At 37.1% G+C, this 21,616-nt stretch overlaps 2 protein-coding genes across 3 annotated transcripts in view; one reads left to right on the top strand and one right to left on the bottom strand.

The window, feature by feature from the left end:
- Positions 1-21,616, bottom strand: part of MCPH1 (microcephalin 1) — a 134,498-nt gene that overhangs the window by 30,172 nt on the left and 82,710 nt on the right. The gene's annotated exons all lie outside the window — the stretch shown is intronic.
- The window catches only part of ANGPT2 (angiopoietin 2), a 44,923-nt gene continuing 27,141 nt past the window's right edge, over positions 3,835-21,616 (top strand). For both annotated transcript variants that reach the window (XM_074861698.1, XM_074861697.1), the window contains exon 1: positions 3,835-4,794. In XM_074861698.1, the coding sequence (XP_074717799.1) occupies positions 4,510-4,794 (285 nt within the window). In that variant the 5' untranslated portion in view covers positions 3,835-4,509. The remainder of the gene's footprint in view (positions 4,795-21,616) is intronic.

Genomic DNA, 21,616 nt, shown 5'->3' with positions numbered 1-21,616 from the left:
TAGGTGGCAAAGTCTTCAGATAGCAGAATAAAGCCAAGTCAACATCTTCTTACATTACCTCAAACACTTTTATGCTTCCTTTTCTATCAGAGATCTCACAAGATCTCTGTATTTGCCTGTCAAACAGAAGCTGTGCAGCTGTAAGTAAAATGATAATTGTAAAGATAATGTTAGTGGTATTCAGGCATCTCTCTCAAAGCAGCTTAGTCATATGCCATATGGAATAAAACCAGGATTGGCTGAGTAAGTGAATTTACTGTTTCCCAGGAAAGGAAATTGCCTGCAACACATCTGGCAAAATGTTCTAAATGTTTAGTTTTGACAAAATATACATTTCAGCTCTTCTTATAAGGTGAGTTCTGTAGAGTGGGTATCTTCTTTCTAAAAAGGGAAAGATCTAATTTGTACTTTAAATATACCAAGCCACTATTTGCTATTTTATGTCAAATACTATATACACTCAGCTATAAAGCAAGCAGGAAATCACAGACTAAGCAGCTATATTTCAGTTTGCAGAATAATGTACCACTCCATATTGACAGCAGAAATAAAAGATGAAGAGAACAATGAACTTGAAAAAAAAAACACTGAGAGGAGGGAACTGGTCTGAATTACAACTTTTTACTCAATTTCATACTGGCATATATAAGGTTCCATGCCAAATTATTTACATACCTTCCTACTTTAACATGTCTAACAATGAGATGTTCCTTCTCATAATTGACAAGAGACAGAGCTTCTCTGTCATTCAGCTTTTCTGGAATAAGTCCTGCCCTGCAAGCAGACTTGCTATTATGCCTCTGAGGCTCAGTAAAAAGGCTGTATTCAGGCATCTTCCTTCCTCCTCCTCAGTTTTCAAGGACAAAAATGTATTTAACTTGCCTTGCTTTTCACACCAGTTTTCTAAATTTAGCTGTTAATACTTTCTTTCCCCCTGAACTCCGACTGGCTTTGACTCCCTGGGGAGGCAGAGAAGACCACTTCCTCCTCCACAGCTGGGAAAGCTGCTCCCAAAGGGATAGAAAGGGTGAAGGATCACAGTCAAATGCTCCAAAAGATGCACCAAATATGGCACTATCCTGTAGTGAAGGGTTAAAAGGATGTATGCTTATTTTGTTGGCAAGGTGAATGCTCACTAACTTTCTTGGGCAGTGGGAAAGAGCACTTCATTAAAGCAGTATGAGTCCATTGGACCCAGATGGGTAAACAGCCAAATCCTCCCTCAGTTATGTGTGTGTGTTGGGGGTTGTATTCCAGTTATTGCCCCTACATCCTTGAATTATCAAGGAAAAGTTGGGGAAAACATTACCATGGTGAACCTCAGGGTGTTACTCCAAGAGCTAGATGAGAAGCACAGCAGAGTAGCTAACTGGTGGTGCCTGCTGGGCTGCTAAGAGTCTTCCATTAGTAATTTGTTGTCACTTCTCAGAATAATACCTGCACTTTACATACCTTTTCCCCAAACTGCTGACAGCTGTCATAGCAACTGGCCATTCATTCATTTATTCATTCATTCATTCATTCATTCTAAAAAACCGCAAAAACCCACAAAAAACCAAATCCAGCCAAAAAAACAGTAAAAGGTGAACTAGTTTCTCTTTCCAGTATTCATACAACCACAGTTCTCCCTAGTGGAGGTCCAAGATACAGCAAGCCTTGTTAGGCAGCCTCCAAGTTCAGTTTTCTTCCTGGCCCCATTACAGCTCAAGGGCCTCCCAGGGTCATGCATCGGCCTTTCCTAAAGGAAAACAGATTCCAGTTCAAACCTTTAGAGACACTCCAGTCTCTCCTCAAAAACCCAGCAAAACTGAGCTGCCAGATTATGTTGGTGCTTTGACTCACCAGTGTGGCATACAGATGGCAAGCTTCATAGCAATTCAAAAACTATTGATTTAATCAAGCCTCTCATGGGGATCCTGTCTAATGAATTCTCAGCATCCCTTAAATCTTGTCTTTTAGATATGTACAGTCCCTTGGGTTCAAGTCTAATAATTAAAAAGAAAACTTATAAAAGACTATACTGGTGAGTCTCTACCTTTAATATCTAACTAAAGGATTAAAAAAAATTCAGGAAAACATAATCAGAAAAATTAAGATTATCCTCCAGTTCTTCCTCATTAGGAGACAGACACTTTCAGGGCTGGAGCAATCTTATTTTCAGCACTAGTCTATTGAGGGCCCTATATTTTTGGGGCCAGCTGTGAGAAGAAAAGCAAGCATAGAATTTAAGACCAATTTAAGGACAAGTACAAGTCATAACAGCAAATTCTCATTTAATTTAGCAAATTAATATAAAATACTCAAATAACAGAAAATATTGAATTTGAGTGTCTGGTTAGATACCTAGAAATGCTTCACACAGTCTAGTGTACAAAACTAATCCTACATGTTGTCTTCATTGGATAATAGGTTTCTCAATTACCTTGTAAAAGACTGTTACTCACATGGAATTAAACAGACTTCAATATACTGAAAAGTAGAAATCAGTATACAAAAAGCTTTTCAAACTTCATTAACACAGGTAGCTGTCACATTAATTTGCTTTGCTACAAAGTTGAAAGTTGAAGGGATGGAGAACACATAATTTATATGTCAAACCCTCCAAATATACACATTTTGTAGAAAATAATCTTGACTGTATCCCAAGTTCCAAACATATTCCTCCATTTCCTCTGGCTGGAAGGATGAACAATGGCAGATGAATACTCCACGGGAAAAAAATCTGACAAGATGGTTTCACAGGTCACAGTCCAAGTATAATTAGAACTTTTCTGGAAGTCTCCAGAATTGAATTCTAGAGATTTTCCTTTCCAGAGGTAACTATGTAGTATGTGAAGAAATCCCAACAGCTTCCAACAATGTAAGGCATGCATTTTAGCTGCTACAACTATTTTTGACACACAACTGAACACAACTTCCATGATTTAAAAAGTAAAAACCATATTAATACACTATATGAAATACAGCAAGTTGTGTAAGAAAGTCTGTCCTAAGAGATCCCAAGGCGTGCTGCGATTTTCCTCCGATAAGAGAAACTTTGGTCTGTAATTCATGTTAGTTTGACTAGCATGCCATTCCCTTTGTTTATTTTAATTAAGAAAAATCTATAGCTGCCAGATCCAGACCTAGCAAAACTCTCAGGCAGTTTGTCTTCAGGAGTCAGTATCCTATCGTGCTGGTTTCAAGAAGACGTTTTCTAAAACAGAGAAGAAAAATCTTCCAAAATTTCAGTGGAATCAACTCTTCCCCAGGGTTTGGTAAGTTGGTTAGTAATTTTCCATTTTTTTCAAGATCACTGATCATTGCAGAGAACATAAGAGTGGGAAGTAGGGCGAAGCTCCTTTTTACTCTTACATATACATTTCAAAGACTTACTTTATTAGAGCTTCCCTCACCTTTTACGGATATTTCCCACTTCCAAGGGCACGGAATTGGGCTAGGGAGAGCTGACAGGGTAACTGCTCTCCAGCCATGCGGCGATGCCTTACTGCCACTGCGCCTGGGCAGTTATTCCCTCTTCCAGTCCCAGCTGACTTGTGATCTGTAACTCTTGTTAACGTTAGCACTTCCAAAGTTAGCCATTTAGTATAGACAAAAAAAGCCTTAAAAAAGCAGCTTGAAAACGCTTAACTCTTGAAAGACGTGCCTAAAAATGAGTATTCATCTCAGAAATTCAGTAAAGTACAAAGTCCGTGTTCAACTGAAAACTTTTAATTAAACCCCCTCTCTTGTTCTCTTTGCAAGGACGTGCCCAAGCCTGCTTTTGTGTGCTTAGGACAGTGTCTTTCTCTGTAATTACACGATGCATTAAACACAAACGAACTTACATCTCGCTTCAGCACATTAAAAAAAAAAAAATCTGTAAGAAGAACAAACAAGCCCAGGAACTTATTTTTTTGGACAGTGTTTGAAAATGATTACGACCACAGATAATTTACAAGCATAGTTGGAGGCTATCGGAACTGACTGCTCTGTCTAGGAAATTCTTAATTAGAGCCGTGCCGCAGGAATTCGCGGGGGTCCTGTTGCTGCCGGCTCCTCCCGGGGGTTTCCTCTCGCCCCGCGCAGCCCCGCGCAGCCCCGCGCAGCCCCGCGGGCGGGCGAGCGGCCCCCCCGGCCGGCCGGTCCTGGCGGAGCGGGGCGGGAGGAGGAGCAGCTCCGCTCCGCGTGTCCGCCCGCTCTTATCAACTTCTGGTAGAAGGGCAGGGCAGGGGGACGCGGGGACCGACCCGGCAGAGCCCGGCAGCGGCGAGGAGGAGGCAGCCGCGCGGGGCCGGGCCCCAGCCTCAGGGGGACGGGTTGTGCTTTCGGCGTCTGACAGCTCCGGGCACGGCGGCGGGGGAGCGGACGGCACGTTTCCAGCTGCCGACCGGGCCAGTAGAAAAGCCCAGCCCTCAGCCTGACGGCACATGGCCCCAGAGCGCTCCGTCCCGGCGCAGGTTCACTAGTCCGGGCTGCGGCCGGCGAGCTGAGGCACTCCCGCCTTGCTGGGCTGCCGCAGGGTTTAAAATGCAGCTGACTGCTTGCTTCTTTTTGGGCTGCAGCATTTTCTTAGCTTCAGGATACAACTCCTTTAGTAAGAGCATGGAGACGATAGGCAAGAAGCAGTACCAGGTCCAGCATGGGTCATGCAGCTACACCTTCCTTCTGCCCGAGACGGACAACTGCCGATCTTCGGCGTCTTACGTGTCCAACGCGGTGCAAAGGGATGCACCTCTAGATTACGATGATTCAGTTCAAAGACTGCAACTACTCGAAAACATCATGGAAAACAACACTCAGTGGCTAATGAAGGTAGGATAATATCATTTCTATTCTAAAAATCTTGTTTACAACATCCTGTTATCTATTTCATTGTGGGGTTTTTTCCCCTTCTCTTTTTAAATTCACAAAATGCACTATCAGAACTAAATTCCTGAATTACCTTTCAATCAAAAAGTTGTTTTGAAGTCTGAGAACGTAATTTTACTGACTAGAAGGAAACAGAGAACTACACTGTTCTGCAGAGCCTGTGCTTTAAAGTTTGTCATTACATTTGAGCTGCTTGGACAAATAGTAATTACATACACAGGCAGACTGTGAACATGTCTGAAATTTCTGACATGAAAGAACCAGCTACTAATTTATAATTAACTGGCAAGGGCTATTTTACCTCTGTTTAAAAAATATAAAATGTACCTTTATCTGAGGCATGTTTGAAAAAAGTTTTTCAAAACTTGCATGCAGAAATTAACATATTAAGCCCCACTGATAAAGAACTGTAATTCTAAGCAAAGACTGCAACTCTGACTTGCAGTGAAATTAGCCCAGTGAAGTGACAGAATTTCAAGAAAGTTCATTAGCGGATATCCTTTGCATCCTGTAACATTTCCACTCAAATATACACTATTCGAGGAAAAAATATTCTGGAAAAGGTGTTGCAGATGCTACATAGCTTCCTGCAATGCAACTCCATTGCAACTAAGGGAAAATGACATGTTTATTGCCAGAGTGGCAACATTTGTAAAATTATACTTGAAACATCAGAAAAAAAATGTATACTGCATATATTCTTAAGATTACTGGAGAATAAACCTAATCACCATTCCACATTTTTATAGAAACTCATTTAATTCTAAATGCTATACAGTTCAATAGATTTTTAATTCAGTTCAATAAACTTTTATTTCACTGGTACCTGAAAAAATGTTGTAGTATAGTTTAATTGCATAGTGATTTTATGTGTTTATGTTTCATACTAAGATGTCTATCTTCCACGCAATAAATATTTTGAGGACTTAACTGAGTAGTTGACACAGTATCTCCAGATAAGTGTTCCAGTCATGTCATAAGGGTTTTTTCATAAAGAAATAAATACTTGTTGCAAATGGAGACAATTCACAATGTTCTACAATGAGTAGCCACTTCTTACATGACTATAAAATAATTTTGCATTAGGGTTCACTTATCAGTTACAAAGTTACAGAACTAGCCTGTGCCTAAGAAACAGAAGTCACACTTCAGAGCAGAAAGCACAGTGTCTTCATCTACCTGAAAATGAACCTTGAAGCTTAAATCCAAAATGCATACACTTGAAGGCTGAAGTGTGGGCCTCTAAATCTGTCTTCATGGGTTTAGGATGCTTTATTTAGACACCCAAATAATGTCAGTTCAGTAGCTTTTGTTTTTTTAATCTCACAGGCAAACATACTTCCCTCCAAATACTTACTTACCTTTCTACTTATTTACAATGCTCACTATTGTAATGTTAAGACCAACATTAACAGATGTGCAATGCAGGATGAAAAACACACAAAGTAAAACAGTCTAATCTACCCAGCTGCTAAGCAATTTCCTAACATAAATAGTAAAATCACACACAAGACTCCAGTGCTAAATGCCACTTAAGTAGGCAGAACACAGTATCATAAGTGGCATCAGGTAAACAGAAACCAGTAAGCAAATTCCAGCATCCTTATTTAGGAAAACTATGCTTTTTCCTGTCAGTCCCTGGGAAATCAGTTACAAGAGGAATAGGATAAGTATATCTAACCCATTCTTTGGGGGATCAAAAGGCAGATTCTGTTTTACAAGACAGAGCAGTGTTTCTTTTATTTGAGAAAAGATTTCCAAATAAGATGCTTTAGAATAGCCTGATTTTTTTTCTAGCTGTTCCACAGCTAAACATCCTGTAAAATAACTGCTGTTTGTCTTTTTCACTATTTTAACACCTGCTCTTTATGTCATCTGTTTTGTTCACAAAGACTCCAACAAAAGTAGCTTTTCCTCAGATTTGCTTTGCTAGAGACACCTGGTCTGCAAGTGAAGATGAAAAGCAAACAATAACCTTTAAAGTTGCTTACAGAGTTTACTTGCTGTTTTTTTAAGGTCACTAATACATATTCCTAGGTTCATATTTCAATTTACCAAAATATAATGCTACATTAGTCAAGGCAGGGTGGAAAAAAAAAAGTTCGCTTAGTTTTTATACTGTATTGAAAGTGTAATGTAAGAGTGATTTAAAAAGTAACCTGACATTAACTTCTCATCAATTGCACAAAAAACTGCTTTGGGTCTTGCTTTTTTAAAACATTATTTTTGCTCACTTAAGAGGCAGCAGCTGTTTTGTTCTAAAGTTGTGTAAAAAAAATACGTTACAAACTTTTAGTGTGAATTAACCTTTAAACATTGTTGCTGAAGTATTGCACATCCAAAAAATTTTTACACTCCTCCCCCGCTCCTGCCTTTAATCCATCAACTAAAGGAAACATTCTGTTTCTGAATGAAGACTAGGCTGTATGAATGGAACAGCATGGGAAGTATGCACTATAGCTGGTTAATGGACAAACACAATGGGAAGAAAATGAGTTACATAGGTCCAGATTCTTTTCTGATCTGGTCCTGCATGGAGAGCAGAAGACTTTGTTCTACAATTGCCACAAATTGCTGCTTTATGAAAACACATTTTTTTTGGTGTGAACTGTATTAATGCCTTTATGTCACCACTCAATGTACCATGCATAAAACTGGAGAATGTCTTCTCAAAAGTTGGTGATGTTTAAATGTTCAGATGACACACCAGAACAAACCACTATTCCACCTAATCCAGTGTTTAGCAGTAAGCGATGCTGTAGAGCAAAGGCCAAAACCCTATATCAACTGTGCAGCAACATACCTGAAATTAACTTTCTTCTTTGACTTTTCCTACCTTGGGACCAATCTGTATATTGAAGTGTAAGTTTTTTTCTAATGCGTCTGCGGGCAGGGAGAACAAACCTCTCAATAATAAGATTTTCAATTAATTTGAGAGGATAGCAGACTGGCATACAGTTGAGATACAAGATCAGAAATGTTAAATGTAGACATTTATGTTGGCTATTATACTTTGGAATTGTTTTATATAAAAACAATATCAGGTTTTCAGATACTCCTAGAAGACAGGCAATTCTCTTAAGGTCCACAATTAAACAAATCTCTATCTGAATTAATGGCAGCTTTACTATTTGGGTCACAGCATTTCTACTCAAGGAACTGCATTTTTTCAGGTATTAAGACTCTGAAATAACTGAATGCTGACTTGAATTTACTTCTTAGTACATAAACTAGATCCTATGACTCAGGAGATATGACTCTGTCCAAAGCAATAGTGTAAAAGAAATGGGTCATATTTTCTTAGTCTTTCCTGTTATAAACAGCTGAAAACAATGTATGATCAAATTAATCATAGCATATGGAATATAGGTAATTGCAGTTTATCATCACATCAAAAGACTAGAGAATAAAAGTCTGTGCCAGAAGTCAACATTTAACCTAAGACCAGAACTTCACCCTGAACCATCCCAGCAGACTAGGAGGAGGATATTTTGCTGATAGAGATGCAGTATCTTTGGATACTCTGAACTGAGATTCATTTTTCCTTGCCATGATATCCTGGAAGCTAAAAACCCTTTGTCACTTTGAAACATGTTTCTTTCCTAAGCACAACAAAATCAGATGTTTTAAGATGTACAGGAATGAATGCTTATCATTTTCACTGGCAATTACCAGTGAAAGGTTATAATTATTGTCATACTTGTACTGAACTTCATATCTCAAATACAAAAAGATATTCTGACATGCCATCATCCAAAAACATCTGCACACAATGGGCAAGGACAAATATATTGTATGGTGTTGGATTTTGAAGTACGCAACAGATGATTCTGACTCTGAATCAAGAGCTGCATTCCTTTCTTAAGTAATGCATCTGTTTTCACTTATTGGGAAAAGTGCTTGTTTCTGTCCATCAACTATGTATTTGCTAAGCAAGAGTGCTGGCAGGACCCAAAAGAAAATACTTTTTTACTTTCAGATTAGTACATGTTACCGGATAAAGTTTTCATGCTACTTTAAATGATATGACTATGCCGTTTATTGTTATATCTCTTGTAGGTAAATTTCTGTGAAAGGATTTTAAATGACACTTTTGCATGTGTTTAAAAACTATGTTGTAAAGACTATTTCTGCATCATTCCACAAATACCAAATTGGCGATACAGGTATGAAATTGTGCAAAATCAACAAAGAAGACTAGAGATTTTCTTGTAAAGATCTACAAGACAAAATTGAAGTTGAGAGCTTGCCATCTCCAAGATGTTATCTGCAAAAAATGTGATAAACAGAGGCTTGTTGTACTGAACCGGTCTCTTACTAGCATTCAAGATACATTTTCTTGTGCTTTGTTTATTATTAATATGATCATAAACTTATCATCTTTGATCCAAACAGCAAATTGGAAGACTTTCTTCATTAAATTATTGACATCAAGTGCTTTATTTTTCTTCTATATATTCTTTCTTCACGTGCACATATAGGAAATGAGCCTGGAGATGCTTGAATTGACAGTTTCCAGTCCTTTTTGTTTGTATACCCACTTAACATATAAAACATAACAGCATAACCTTTAGAATATCTTAGAAACTTTTGCAGAGAGACTGAGGTTCAGAATGGTGTTTCTTTTACAATTATCTTGCTACTGCTCCTTTTTTGTTGTTAATTCTGAACAAATTCAATAATGTGCACCTCCCCATATTTTACCAAGGAAAATAATTGATATAATTTGCTTGATTCCTAATCACAAGAAGCAAGCTATCATGTATGTATTGCTTAGAACAGAATTTTGCCTAGAAGACACACATACCCATTTCTAACCTTCAAAATTTGACATCCGGTATCTTCAGTGACTGTATTATACTGTCCTTTTCATACTACAGTATTTATCGTTTTGAAAATATACCATATTATGCATTATTTGATTTACAATATTTCTTACAGTAAACTAAGGCAGCTTAGTAAACCACTATTTATTTAACAATCTTTTACGTTAATGCTGCATCTGTTGTTTCATGGGATTTTACATAGCTTTGGCTGAAAGCCAGGATGGAGGCAAAGAAAGACTGTCTTCCCCCACCATTACCATTATTATAGAGCTAGACATACAAAATGCTCCAACTGATTTAGAAGACACAGTGTCAGATCTTACATTAGGGTCTACAACAGAGATGTGCCACTCTCAGATCCTTCTGTGGAGCTTAGCAAACCAAGAGTTTCATCAGATGACCCAGTCTATCTTAATTAGCTCCCTAGAGCAAGTTCAGTCTGATTCTTCAGCCTGGAAGAGAGAGAAATAGAGGAATGGAAAACTTAAAAGAAATCCTCATTGAAGAGGCAGATTTATCAGCATTGCTGAAGAAGTTGCAAAAGCTAGCATGCTGCACAGTCCTCATCCTGGCATACTACTTTGGCACTCAAGTTTGTAAGCCTCAGAGTCAAGAGAAAATAGGTAGAAAGTAGAAATGTGGACTAGGCTGTAAATATGATATGAATATATAGATAAACATTATGCTTCCCACTTGTTAAAACAGCTTAGGTACAAGAGTCAAATAGGGACTGATGGCCTTTCCATAGAGTTTGGTGTCTTCCCATTCCCACATCCTGACAGGATCATGGAATCACAGAATGGTTTGGGTTGGAAGGGACCTTCAAAGATCATCTAGTTCCAACCCCCCCTGCCATGGGCAGGGACACCTTCCCCTAGACCAGGTTGCTCAAAGCCCCGTCCAACCTGGCCTTGGACACTTCCAATGATGGGGCATCCACAGCTTCTCTGGGCAACCTGTTCCAGTGCCTCACCACCCTTATTGTAAAAAAATTCTTCCTGGAACAGATGATGCAAACTGTAATTCAGAGAAAAAGGGTTCTGGCATTTAGATAGCAATGTTAGTGATGGGAACCTTAAGGATACCCATACAGACTGCAGAAGGAAAAATGGGAGAAGGTAGTTCTTGAATAAAAAAATACTAGCATATGAAACCAGGATGTCACACAGAAAATAGTCCAAATGCACCCCAGGAAACCTCTCACTGGTAGTAACAGCTAAACCACTGAGAAAACAATTTGTCAGTGGACCATAAATATCAATATAACCTTCAAGAACAGGAGAGTTTCTATGGCATTGCATAAGAAGTTTCAGAAATAAGCACAGCCAATTTTATCTGCCATTTTATTCTCTGAATTTCTCAGAATATAAATTACAGGTGGAAAAAATAATAGGAGCATCCAATAATTTCATAGGGCAAAGCATCAGGGAAAAAAAAAGTATGGCACAGTAATTTAATACTTAGAAATGCCTTAGAGATATGGCACATTCCACAGTGGAACAAATTAAACCAAATAACCTCACACACACACAAAAAGTTAAAAAGTGCTTTACAACTGGAAATACTGTGATCACTTCATTTCCTTTAACAGACATATCTCTAGGAAATGGGGCAGAGGAAAAAAGAATTGTATTTATTCTCTAGTGAGAATAAATGAAATACCATTTGGTGAACCTAAAGTGTATTCCAACTAAACCAAGCTCAGAGGTAATGTTAAAGAATTCTTCAGGTTACAAAATCCAGATCCATGTTTTGTATAAAAAAAATCCCGCACTTAAATAGTTCTGCGAGCACTTACCATGTCTGTCTTCAAGCTGCCTAGGAAAATACATTACTACTCCTTAAATGCCTTTTTTTTTTTTTAAAAAAAATGGTTACTATATTCCAAATAATTACTGGAAATCCTACTAGTTTTTATCTGTTTGTGAAACAGGTTAACCCTAAAATTAAGATGTTGTTTACAAAGCTCAGCAAATGTATCCTGCAATTTGGACGATTAGGAGATACCTGTCCTCATTCTAACTTCCAGCACATTATGGCTTAGTCTGGACAGAGAGGGATGCTACAGGAACTTTTCTGCTGTCTATATACTGCCCATATGAAGCTTTATCATTTTATGTAATATCTTCCAGGAGCCTACTAAGGTCATAACAAGGTCTTACTGCTAAAAAGAAAAGGCTGCTAGAATATGCAACCTTTTCTCCATTAACTTCTCTCTCTGTTAGTAAAAGTATGGATGGAAATCTGGTATTCTTCACAGAGTTACATTATTCACAGAAGCAGCAAGGAGTGAAACATTTCCCTCTCTAGATGAGCAAATACTTCAGAATTATTAGATGGCAGCAACTTTCTTTCCAATTCAGCTGTCCCTAGAGATTGCTGTTAAACCCAAGCAGCATATAGTGTCCTAACTTTGCTCAAACTCCCTTTAACACTGTAGGGAAACAATTATCTTTTCAGTGTTGAATTTATAGTCAGGTCTCATGCATCATGATAGTGCTTAAAAAAGGAAACTATATATAGGGTTCCTTTACCCTCTGGGGAACAAAATATCAACTTTCTATCATTGATTTTGGTCAAGGATTAAAATCAGTGTGTTGTGATAACAAAGACTCTTTTTAAGTAACAGACTATTTTATTGAATAGCTAGCTACATCTTATTATTTAAGTTTCCAGAAGGGGAAAAAAAAAGCCTTGCTTGATACATTACAGCTCTCTCAATGTTAGCAACTGAAATTCTTTAAGAGGCATTCAATGTTTAGACTCTGTAGTACCTTTTAATAATGTAATTATCAAGAAATTGAAAATAGCTGTGTGCATTTCAAAAGCTGTGCTAAAGCATACATGAGGACCAGAGTAAACCACAGAATTTCACAGAAATTTTCACAGAAATTTCACAGCTTACTGCTCTGTAGTACCTTTTAATAATGTAATTATCAAGAAATTGAAAATAGCTCTGTGCATTTCAAAAGCTGTGCTAAAGCATACATGAGGACCAGAGTAAACCAGTATAAAGTCAAAACTAGCATAAGAGCATTCATACAGCATAATCAATCACACAACTGTCATCATTTGAGCTACTTCAGAAGCTATGTTTTAGTATGCTTTTTGAGTAAAGTGGTTGTCAAAACCACATGAAAACACACTAGGCAAACGTTTCATCTTTAATTATCACTTAATAGAACTTTTTGACAGGGAGAAAAGCTAGAAGTTCTCATCTTTGGAGAAAGAAAAATTGTATCCATTTAAAATGGTAGGATCTTCTTCAAATATGTAGTATAAAAATGACTGAGCAGTGTATTAAGCCACATCCAAACAACAGCTCTGCAGACCTGTTCACTCTCCCACTGCAAGCATTAAGAGTCATTCACCTTGTGTACTCACAATATCAGCTTCATCACTATGCTTGCTTTTTGATTCAGGCCTGCACCTGACGTGCATGATCCTGGAAGGAAAAAGCCTCTTTTGTTCCATTCTGTCAGGGTGTGGGAATGGGGAGACACCCAGCTCAGTGGAAAGGACATTTCCTGGGCAATAGCCATAGCACCAACAGCTCCCCTACATAAGATACGATGTCAGTGTACCAGAGGCCTGCTGTTCATCGTATGACCTGATGTATAGTCTTAACACTGAGGTATTTGAGTAGGCTGAGAGGTTTAATTTTGATAGCTGGCATCTAAAAATCATTTCAGTTTTGTCTTTCTCCACAGAACTTGTAGACATCATACTAAGACACTTCATATACTTCCTATAGGTCCTTTCCTTTGAACATTATGTCCTGTGTAACAATTTTACTCCCCGTTTTCCATTTGCAAGGTGTAACCATCTGGAAGATACTAGATCAAACCCATAGTTTTAAAGTGAAATATAAACCAGTCCCTTAAGGAGAATGTGCCAATCGGTCAAGAAGCAGTAGCCTCATTTTTCCATAGTATCAGCTGTCAACTGACAATCTCAGACGTTCAAAAAGTCAACATTCAAACATCAAAAAGATCAAGACTGAAATATATGTAGCAATGCAAAACACGCTTGCAATACTTCCCTATTGCACTCACAATTATCCTGTCCATTCAAACAGTCCAATATTCTAGAAAATTCCCTGGTGAAGACTTAATGAAACAATTTCCATGTTTTTGCTTTTCTTTTCAGAAAGCTTTTCTATAAACGGTAATTTAACTATTTAAAGGGAACACCAACTCCCGGTTTCTTAATACAACTTTAAAAAATGGATAAAGTAGGCAAAAGACAGCTTAAGTGAATGAATAAAACCACACAAATGCTTGTATTTTTCTGCTGCTAAAGAACTGACTTAAATAAAACTAAGCTTCCTTGCGTGAGGTCTGAACTTTGACCATATTAACTATCGCTGTGTTTTCACTTATATTAAACTTCGATACTGATGCCAGATTTTCTGTCAGATATAATGATTGCCTATAAAGTAATAGTAAATCAAAAAACCTTGTTGTAACTGCTACTGGAGCCTTACTGGAATGTTTTCTGAAAACCACTCTGACATGATGAAATAAAGTCCAAATAACTAGAAGGTAAACCCAAGACTAATAACCTAACCATTAGAAAGAGTATAAACTGCAACAAATATAAACAATCTGACCCTGTTGAAATCTTACCATGTACAAGCAAGGATTCTGACAACTACAGTTCATCAGCTACAGAAGAAAGTTTAAATATAGTTAATAATACCCAAATTTTTTCCCCTGACGCATAAGTTTATTTGACTTGGATCTAAAGAAAACTTATCCATGTCTTGAGTTCAGCTGCTTTGTTATGGTAAACTTTATTATTTTAAAAAGGCTCTGAGGATAGCATACAAAAACCTAGCTCTGCTCGAAGCAAGTAGAAAAATTTCCACTGACTTCTTAGTGAAACAGATTTCACTTGATGTAGCTAAAAATTGACTCAAAAGGTGAATCCTTTTTTTTTTTTAAACTATTTGAAGTTGATAATGCAGTAAACCAGTAAATCAGACATGTGCTTTGAAGCTTACTTCACGTGGACTACCTCTAACTAGTAAGGATGCCATTGGAATAGAAAAAAGAGTGATAATTTTAATCACAAGGAAATACACGTTTTCCTTTTCTTGTCCCTCTGAAGTCCATGTGGAAGTAACATTTTCCAAGAGTCTCATCCAGTCAAGTCCTTTGCACTCACCGTTTTCTTCAGTGAATTTCCTTCCAACTTCACAATGTTTTTTAACCTTCAGGCCAACCAGACAATTCCTTCCCTCAGCTGGCTTTAAGATCAGTCTTCCAGCCTCCTTTTGCGGGTCACTGCCTTTATGAATTCCTATCCTTGACACATCCATTTTAAAAATTCTGCTCACACATATTCAGGTTTTTGTTTTTTTTTTTTTTTTTTTTTTTTTTTTCCCCCCCCCCCTGCCTTCTCTTTCCCTTCATTAAGACCATTCAGCTTCCTGGCTGTCCAGTACAAACTCCCTTTTCTCTATGTCCCTTGCCATTCAGGATTCTCAATTCTGGACTCTTTTGTCCTCGTTAAGTTTCTTTTTAATCCTCACCTACATGCACACTCTCCTGGGTATTAAGACAGATAGCTTCTTTTTCTGGCTAGCTGCATCAATGACATTGTACTTTGATGTACAGTGACATTGCACTCTGTTGCTAGATGTGGTTACTCATCTTGAGAACAGAGTCTCTGGAAAGTGCATTTAAAAGTATCCCTCTTCAGTGGCTCATCTCATCAGATCTTGACAGACAGAGACAGTTTCCTCCCATATACCCATCCTATAGTGCATAGCTTTGGTTGTCAGCCATTTTTGCTGAGAGTTCCTCGTCTTCTGTTATAATCAATGTCAATAGCATCGTTTGTTTTGAGAAGATCTGGCTCCAGTTTCTGGTCTTCATAGAAGGGCACCATCTGGCAGCTGCCTGGCTTCAGGCTTTCAGAAGCACTGACTGGAACCCAGCTTGAGAGGGTGATTTTCCATCACCGCCTGAGGGCTCAGTGGGGCACCAGAGACAAAGAGGAACTTTTGGAAGCAATGGATGGAAAGACTTTCATCTTGGTTCTGTTCCAACAAACTAAACTGCCTGCTTTTAGATGGATAATCCTAGCTATTGAGGCAAAAATGTATTTTTTATCAGGATTACATAATTTAAAATATTTTTTTTTCTGCATCACACACTACATTTTGTTTCTGCCTATACATACTGATCTTATTTCCAAATATTTGTGTTTGTCCAATCTTAACATAGTAGTGTCCTGTTTTATCTTTCAAGCATGGAATTCCTCAGAAGCTTTTCCTTCAAAGACTCTTAGCTGTGCTAATGAAACAGCAAAGGAAAGAAATAAGTGGCATTTGACAAGAACATATCAAGATGTTCAGTTTTTTAACTAAGCAGAGGTGACCAACTGAGTTTCTCCTACTTAAGGCAGCCCTTAATGCTTTCTGTAGTCACAGTCAGTCCATTGTGGTTTTGGGGTCCTGCTTCCCCTAACCAGTGTTTCGGAAACCACAGGAAAGTTCTCTGACAAGTCTAGTCTGGCAAGTGAGGAATTTTCAGACTGGTGATGAAAACGTAGCAGCTTTTCAGACACACCACCTCTCCTGTCCATAGCATATTAGCAATGAAAAAAGTGGAAAGATGGCGGCATGTCTTAAAGAACTACAGCACTTAAGAGAGGAAATTATTACCTTGGGGTTTTTTTGCAAACATACAGGAAAATCAGCATGTGAGTTCTTAGTAGGGAAATTCCATCCTTCAAAACTGAAATCAGCTGCTGTGCGTACTGTCTCAAAGTCCTGAGCATTCAGAAATTGGCAGGCCTTCAGCTCAAATGACTGGTTCTCTCTTGGTAGCATCATCATTGAGGCTTCTTCTTCTTCTTCAAGAAAAAAAATCTTATAAAAGCTCCATAAACTATATTTAGAAGCCAGTATGTTGCAAAGTGTAAGAACTACTCAAAATGCTTTCAGTTTCCTTTATCTGTGAAGTTTTAAAAAAAATCTAATGATTTTTCATGCTGAAAGATGCTCTGTGAACACAGCTTTGAAACATGAGACACCCAGTTTTATAGCTTACAAAAGGGACTAATTGTGTTCCACAGCTTCCTAACTAGTTTGATCCTTGAACTCCGAATCATTCTTCCTTCTGGTTGGAAGTGGAACGCAAGATGACTACTTCCCTAGAAAGCAATGCTGAGAATGAATTGTGAATGCCTAGCTCTTTTTCACTTGCCCAAAAACATATTTTGAAAAGAGGAATTTGCTGCACATTTCCTAAAAAAATTGTACTATGATTTGCTCCACCACATCATGAGCTATTCTCTAAAATAGGCTGTCCTGTTTAAAGAGGAATTAATAAAAAAATTCATTTGATATTGTAAGTTGAGATAAAAAAAGATAAATAGTTTTATATTATGAAAAATCTGTGATAGATACAAATTTGTATCTAAAAATTTTGCAAAGTTTATAAGGCTATATAGCCATGTCTTTCATGAAAAATGTAAGTTCCTCCATCAGCATACCTGATAGTAAGTTTATTTCAGCAGCCTATTGCTTAGTGGAATAGAAAAAATACACAAATGGGAAAGGATTACCTTAGATCTGGCATAGCAAGCGTTTATTGAAATGTGGGCTTTTTTAGGGCAGAGTCTCATCTTTATTCCAGTCTGGTAAAGTCCTGATTCCCTGATGGTAGCATGCAAGTACAAAATATGACAGAAAACATGTGGGCTTGTCTCCAAAAAGTCTGAATATTCAGTTTGTGAAATTATAGCCCAATGCTATAACCTAGTATTTAAAAATTAAATATCGATTGGCAGTATTTCTTATACTGTTCATAAATAAGGAATTCTAATTTTGAATGTTGGTGGCTTGTTGCACATTACGAGGAAAATTTATATTCATTTCAGTGAATGGCAGAAGCATCATTGGCTTCTTGTCTTCCTGGCTTCAGTGCTACTGAACTTCGGCAAAATGCCATTCATGACTCACACTATTTATTTATTCTTTATTTTTAGACTAATGGGAACTTTATGAATTCCTTCCCTGATTTCTAAGAGAAATACCACTTAGCTGTGATCCTGAAAAATGGTGATTCAGAATCTTAGATTACTGCCTTAATGAATATCCTTAATGAGAACGGCTAATCACCAAATAATTGATTTTGGTTCTGAAGGTATTGTTAAATTTTGATTTTAAATTAATTCCTTACCTATATAGAAATTCACACTATTAAAAGGTTTTTCAAGTTGACTATTTAGTTTCTATTAACAACATTTTTTGAAATCTCAAGAATATTTTTCATTTGCAATTTTATTTACATCTCCTAAAAAAATGCATCGTAAAAAGTATATGCAACACATATAGTGTAAAGAAACTATGTCATTCTCCAAGTGACAAACCATATGAAAACACATGTGCATTTAGGAAAGCAGTAGTGTGATATCACATGTACAAAATAAGCTCAGTGTCTGGAATGGTGGGAGCTCGACTCTAAGATAGCCTTTGGAATACTTTCAGCTCTCAAAGTCTCTTCCCTTTTCCTATGCATTCTTTTGCTTTTTCTAGGTCATCATTTTGATTGCAACTTTTGTAGTTAGTTCAAAACATACAGTAGAAATGATCATGCTGTAATACCTTTCAGTATTAGGTACAAAATACTTCCAGTCAAGAACACAGAGTGAAAGCCATTATTCATAAACATTTGCGCAGACAATGAAGGCATTTAATGCCTTTATTTCATGTTATATTAATGAAATAATTGGTTTTTATTTGATTATTGCCAATGAAGGAGGGAATTTTTTTCATTCTGCTAGTAAGTGTAAATTATAAAAGCATAACATCTTCCTCTAAATGAGATGTAACCAGATATGAGAATAAGTTGGTAGCTTTAATTTAGTGCAGAAGTGGCATTAACTGAACCATCTCCTGTGTATAACTTATTTTAAAGTCTGTATTCACTATTTTAAGAGTTAGCATTTAAACCTTTTAGCTTGAGTATTTTCCAATAAATCACAGCTCACTTTCAGCTCGTATTCATTTATGATGTTACTTTCACCTTTTGTTTGCTGACAGGAAAATGAGATAAGAGAAAAATCTTAGCTGGAGGTCTGGACATGCAGACATGCTCAGTGGGGCATGTAAGAATCTAATAGCATAGAGACATCTCAAGCATTCCCATATACATTCCCAAAAGATTTTTTCCCCTCTCTTGAGAAACAACACATAGTCCATTGGGACTTCCTGCCCCAGGAAAACAGAAAAAAAGAAAAAAGAAAAAAAAGGAAAAAAGGCAATTTAAAATGTCTCTTTTCCAGACATGATCGCTTTTTTCTTCTGCAGTGTACTAATTTATTCCAAAAGTTACAAGCTACTAAAATTGTTAACTAACTTTCAGAAAAGAGAGAGAAATATATTATTTTATTAAAATCTGATTTAAAATAGCTTAAGGTCTGACTGATGGGGATTGATGCAATGTCCTAAAAAATGTGTTCCCTTAGGTCTTTCAAGATAAATGGATCTTGGAAGGGATAGTGATTCTTCCATTTTTATTATAACCTATAAGCAGTAGGAACATAGATTGACTGTGAAAACAAGTATGAAAAGCTATTTTAAAGAGAACAAAACTGCTTTCAAAATTAAAATTTTTATAGTATTTTGTCTTCATAACACCAGTACATTGCAGTGATGTGGAAATACAAATATAAGCACACATGGAGAGCCTGGCAATATGGTGCTCCATTCATTACATAAATGCACATTAAGCAGCATGTGCGGCATATATATGTAGGTTAAATACTTCATACTGGCTATATGAACTGCTGTGAGAGTGTTTTCTTCTTTTTATAAAGACTATATTACATTTCACTGTTATCTATGTTCAGTAGGATGCAAAAAGATAGTCTCATCCCAAGAAACCCTTCCTAGTGTGCAGACTTCAATTATACTACAAATAAACAATTTACATCTTTAGTATTTTAATTAAAAGTGAAGTGTGTTGAAATACTTTGACAAAACTGTATTTTCTGTCTTTATATAAAAAGATGTATTGTGAATCAAAAATTTAAGGATTTTGTGGCATTTATGGATGACCTTCTACAATGAGACAGTTGCACACTGGCACAGAGTTTGAAAAAAATGTTTCAAATTATGGGCTAAATTCTACTTCAGATGAGTCATGAAGAAACCAGACATGGCCACAATCCAAAGAACACTGCCACTCTGAAACAAGGGCAAGGCAAGTAAGACCAAGCATTACTGGGTTAAAGATAACTTGAGACATCTGGAGTATGAGAAGTAGGGAGGTCTTGTCTGTACTCTGAAAAAGTATTTGGAAAAAGAACTGATGAGACTCATCAGTGGTTTTCTTATTTTGCCTTGTCACTAGAACTAGGCAAAATTGAGTATGGATGCTTAAATTAATTTTCCATCTTGCTCACTTTTGTGTATAAACTAAACATTTTAGGGAACAAAATGTCAGGATGATGACCACAGGTATGGGAAGGGCTGATTAAGTTCCTTTGGTTTAAATTCACAAAGATAAGTTTTGAATAAAGCGCAGGACATTTTTAGTAGGGATGCAAGAAAAATAACTTGAAAAGCTTTTGACAGCTTAATATATGTCAAACACTGTAGCGTGAATGCATATTTAGCAAATGGCTAGCTGTAAATATTGTATTTTCTGTTGCTAGGTTTTCTACTGGATCTACTCCACTTCTGGAAATTCAAAACAAAAATTAGAGGAAAAACACTACAGACTGTCATTACCCCTGCAATTTTCTCTGTATCTACATTAGATGACTAAACATGCAATATGTGTTGTAATACAACCTGTTCAATACTCATGAAAGTTCTTTTGAACTCTTTTGTAAATTAATTACTAAGCACAGTCAAGGTCTGAACAGAAATAGCTGTTTCTCATGGAAACCTTATGCATATTCTTTGGTTTTCCCTCTTGAAAATATGAAGAAAGCTAGTTTTAGTTAAATTATTCTGTATTTATCAGACCACCACTGACAAGAATATGAAAGATCTAAAACTTCAAATTAGTGGCAGAACAATCAGTTGTCACTGCAATCAAAGGAAGACCCTCATATGCACTGATACTCTTAGGAGAATATTAGTCAAGGTCTGTATTTAAAACTCCAGCATATAATTTTAAATCATGTTAATTCTTAAAATACCTTTGCTACACTATCAACAGCCACAGTTTTCTTAGTAACAGTTTTGACATCTAGAAGAGATCCACAATCCACAAACTTGACAGGAAATTGTCCCTTGTCTTTCTTTTAGGCTAGTGCCTCCAGGCTTTGTCAGAAGTGCAACAAATGTGAGAGCTGGTGCAAGGAAAGGAGCAGAAACGTGGCTGGGGCATGGAGGCATATGACCTCTCCATTTGGCCAGCAATCAGCTGTTAGACAGGATGAAGAACACAAATGCAGCTGAGCTTCATACAGTATATCACACATAGCAGTCGTAGAGTTTACGGGGCTAATGGCATTTTTCATGCAATGAATCTGCTGATCTATAGCCCTGCTGATACAGGGCTATAGAGATAGGACTGCAGATAAACTTTGACCTGTTTGTTATTTCTCCTAACAGGTACAATTTTAGAATGGATGCTTTATTGTAAGAATAAAGATTATCTTCAGGTTTCAGTAGACAAGTTGTGAGAAAGCCTAAAAACAGTGCTTCTGGAATTTTATCAAATTTATAGATGAATTTCCTGAAAGTGGTAAATTGCTTAGTCTAGTAATCCATATTTGATTCAAGGAAAAAAGATCTTGATAGATTCTGATAATCTTAGGGGTGGGTACAAAGGATCATGCAGCTCCAACCATCTACCTACTTCTTCTAGGGGACACAGCCCTATGTAGAAACTCATGATTAACATCACCTCTCTCTGAAAAGAAATGTTACAGTTGACCGAATCAGATTATAAACATTAGGAAAATCA

This window comes from Strix uralensis, chromosome 3 (assembly GCF_047716275.1).
Source record: "Strix uralensis isolate ZFMK-TIS-50842 chromosome 3, bStrUra1, whole genome shotgun sequence".
Taxonomy (NCBI): domain Eukaryota; kingdom Metazoa; phylum Chordata; class Aves; order Strigiformes; family Strigidae; genus Strix; species Strix uralensis.
The sequence above is the reverse complement of the archived record's forward strand: the minus strand, read 5'-3'. Positions and strand labels throughout refer to the sequence as shown.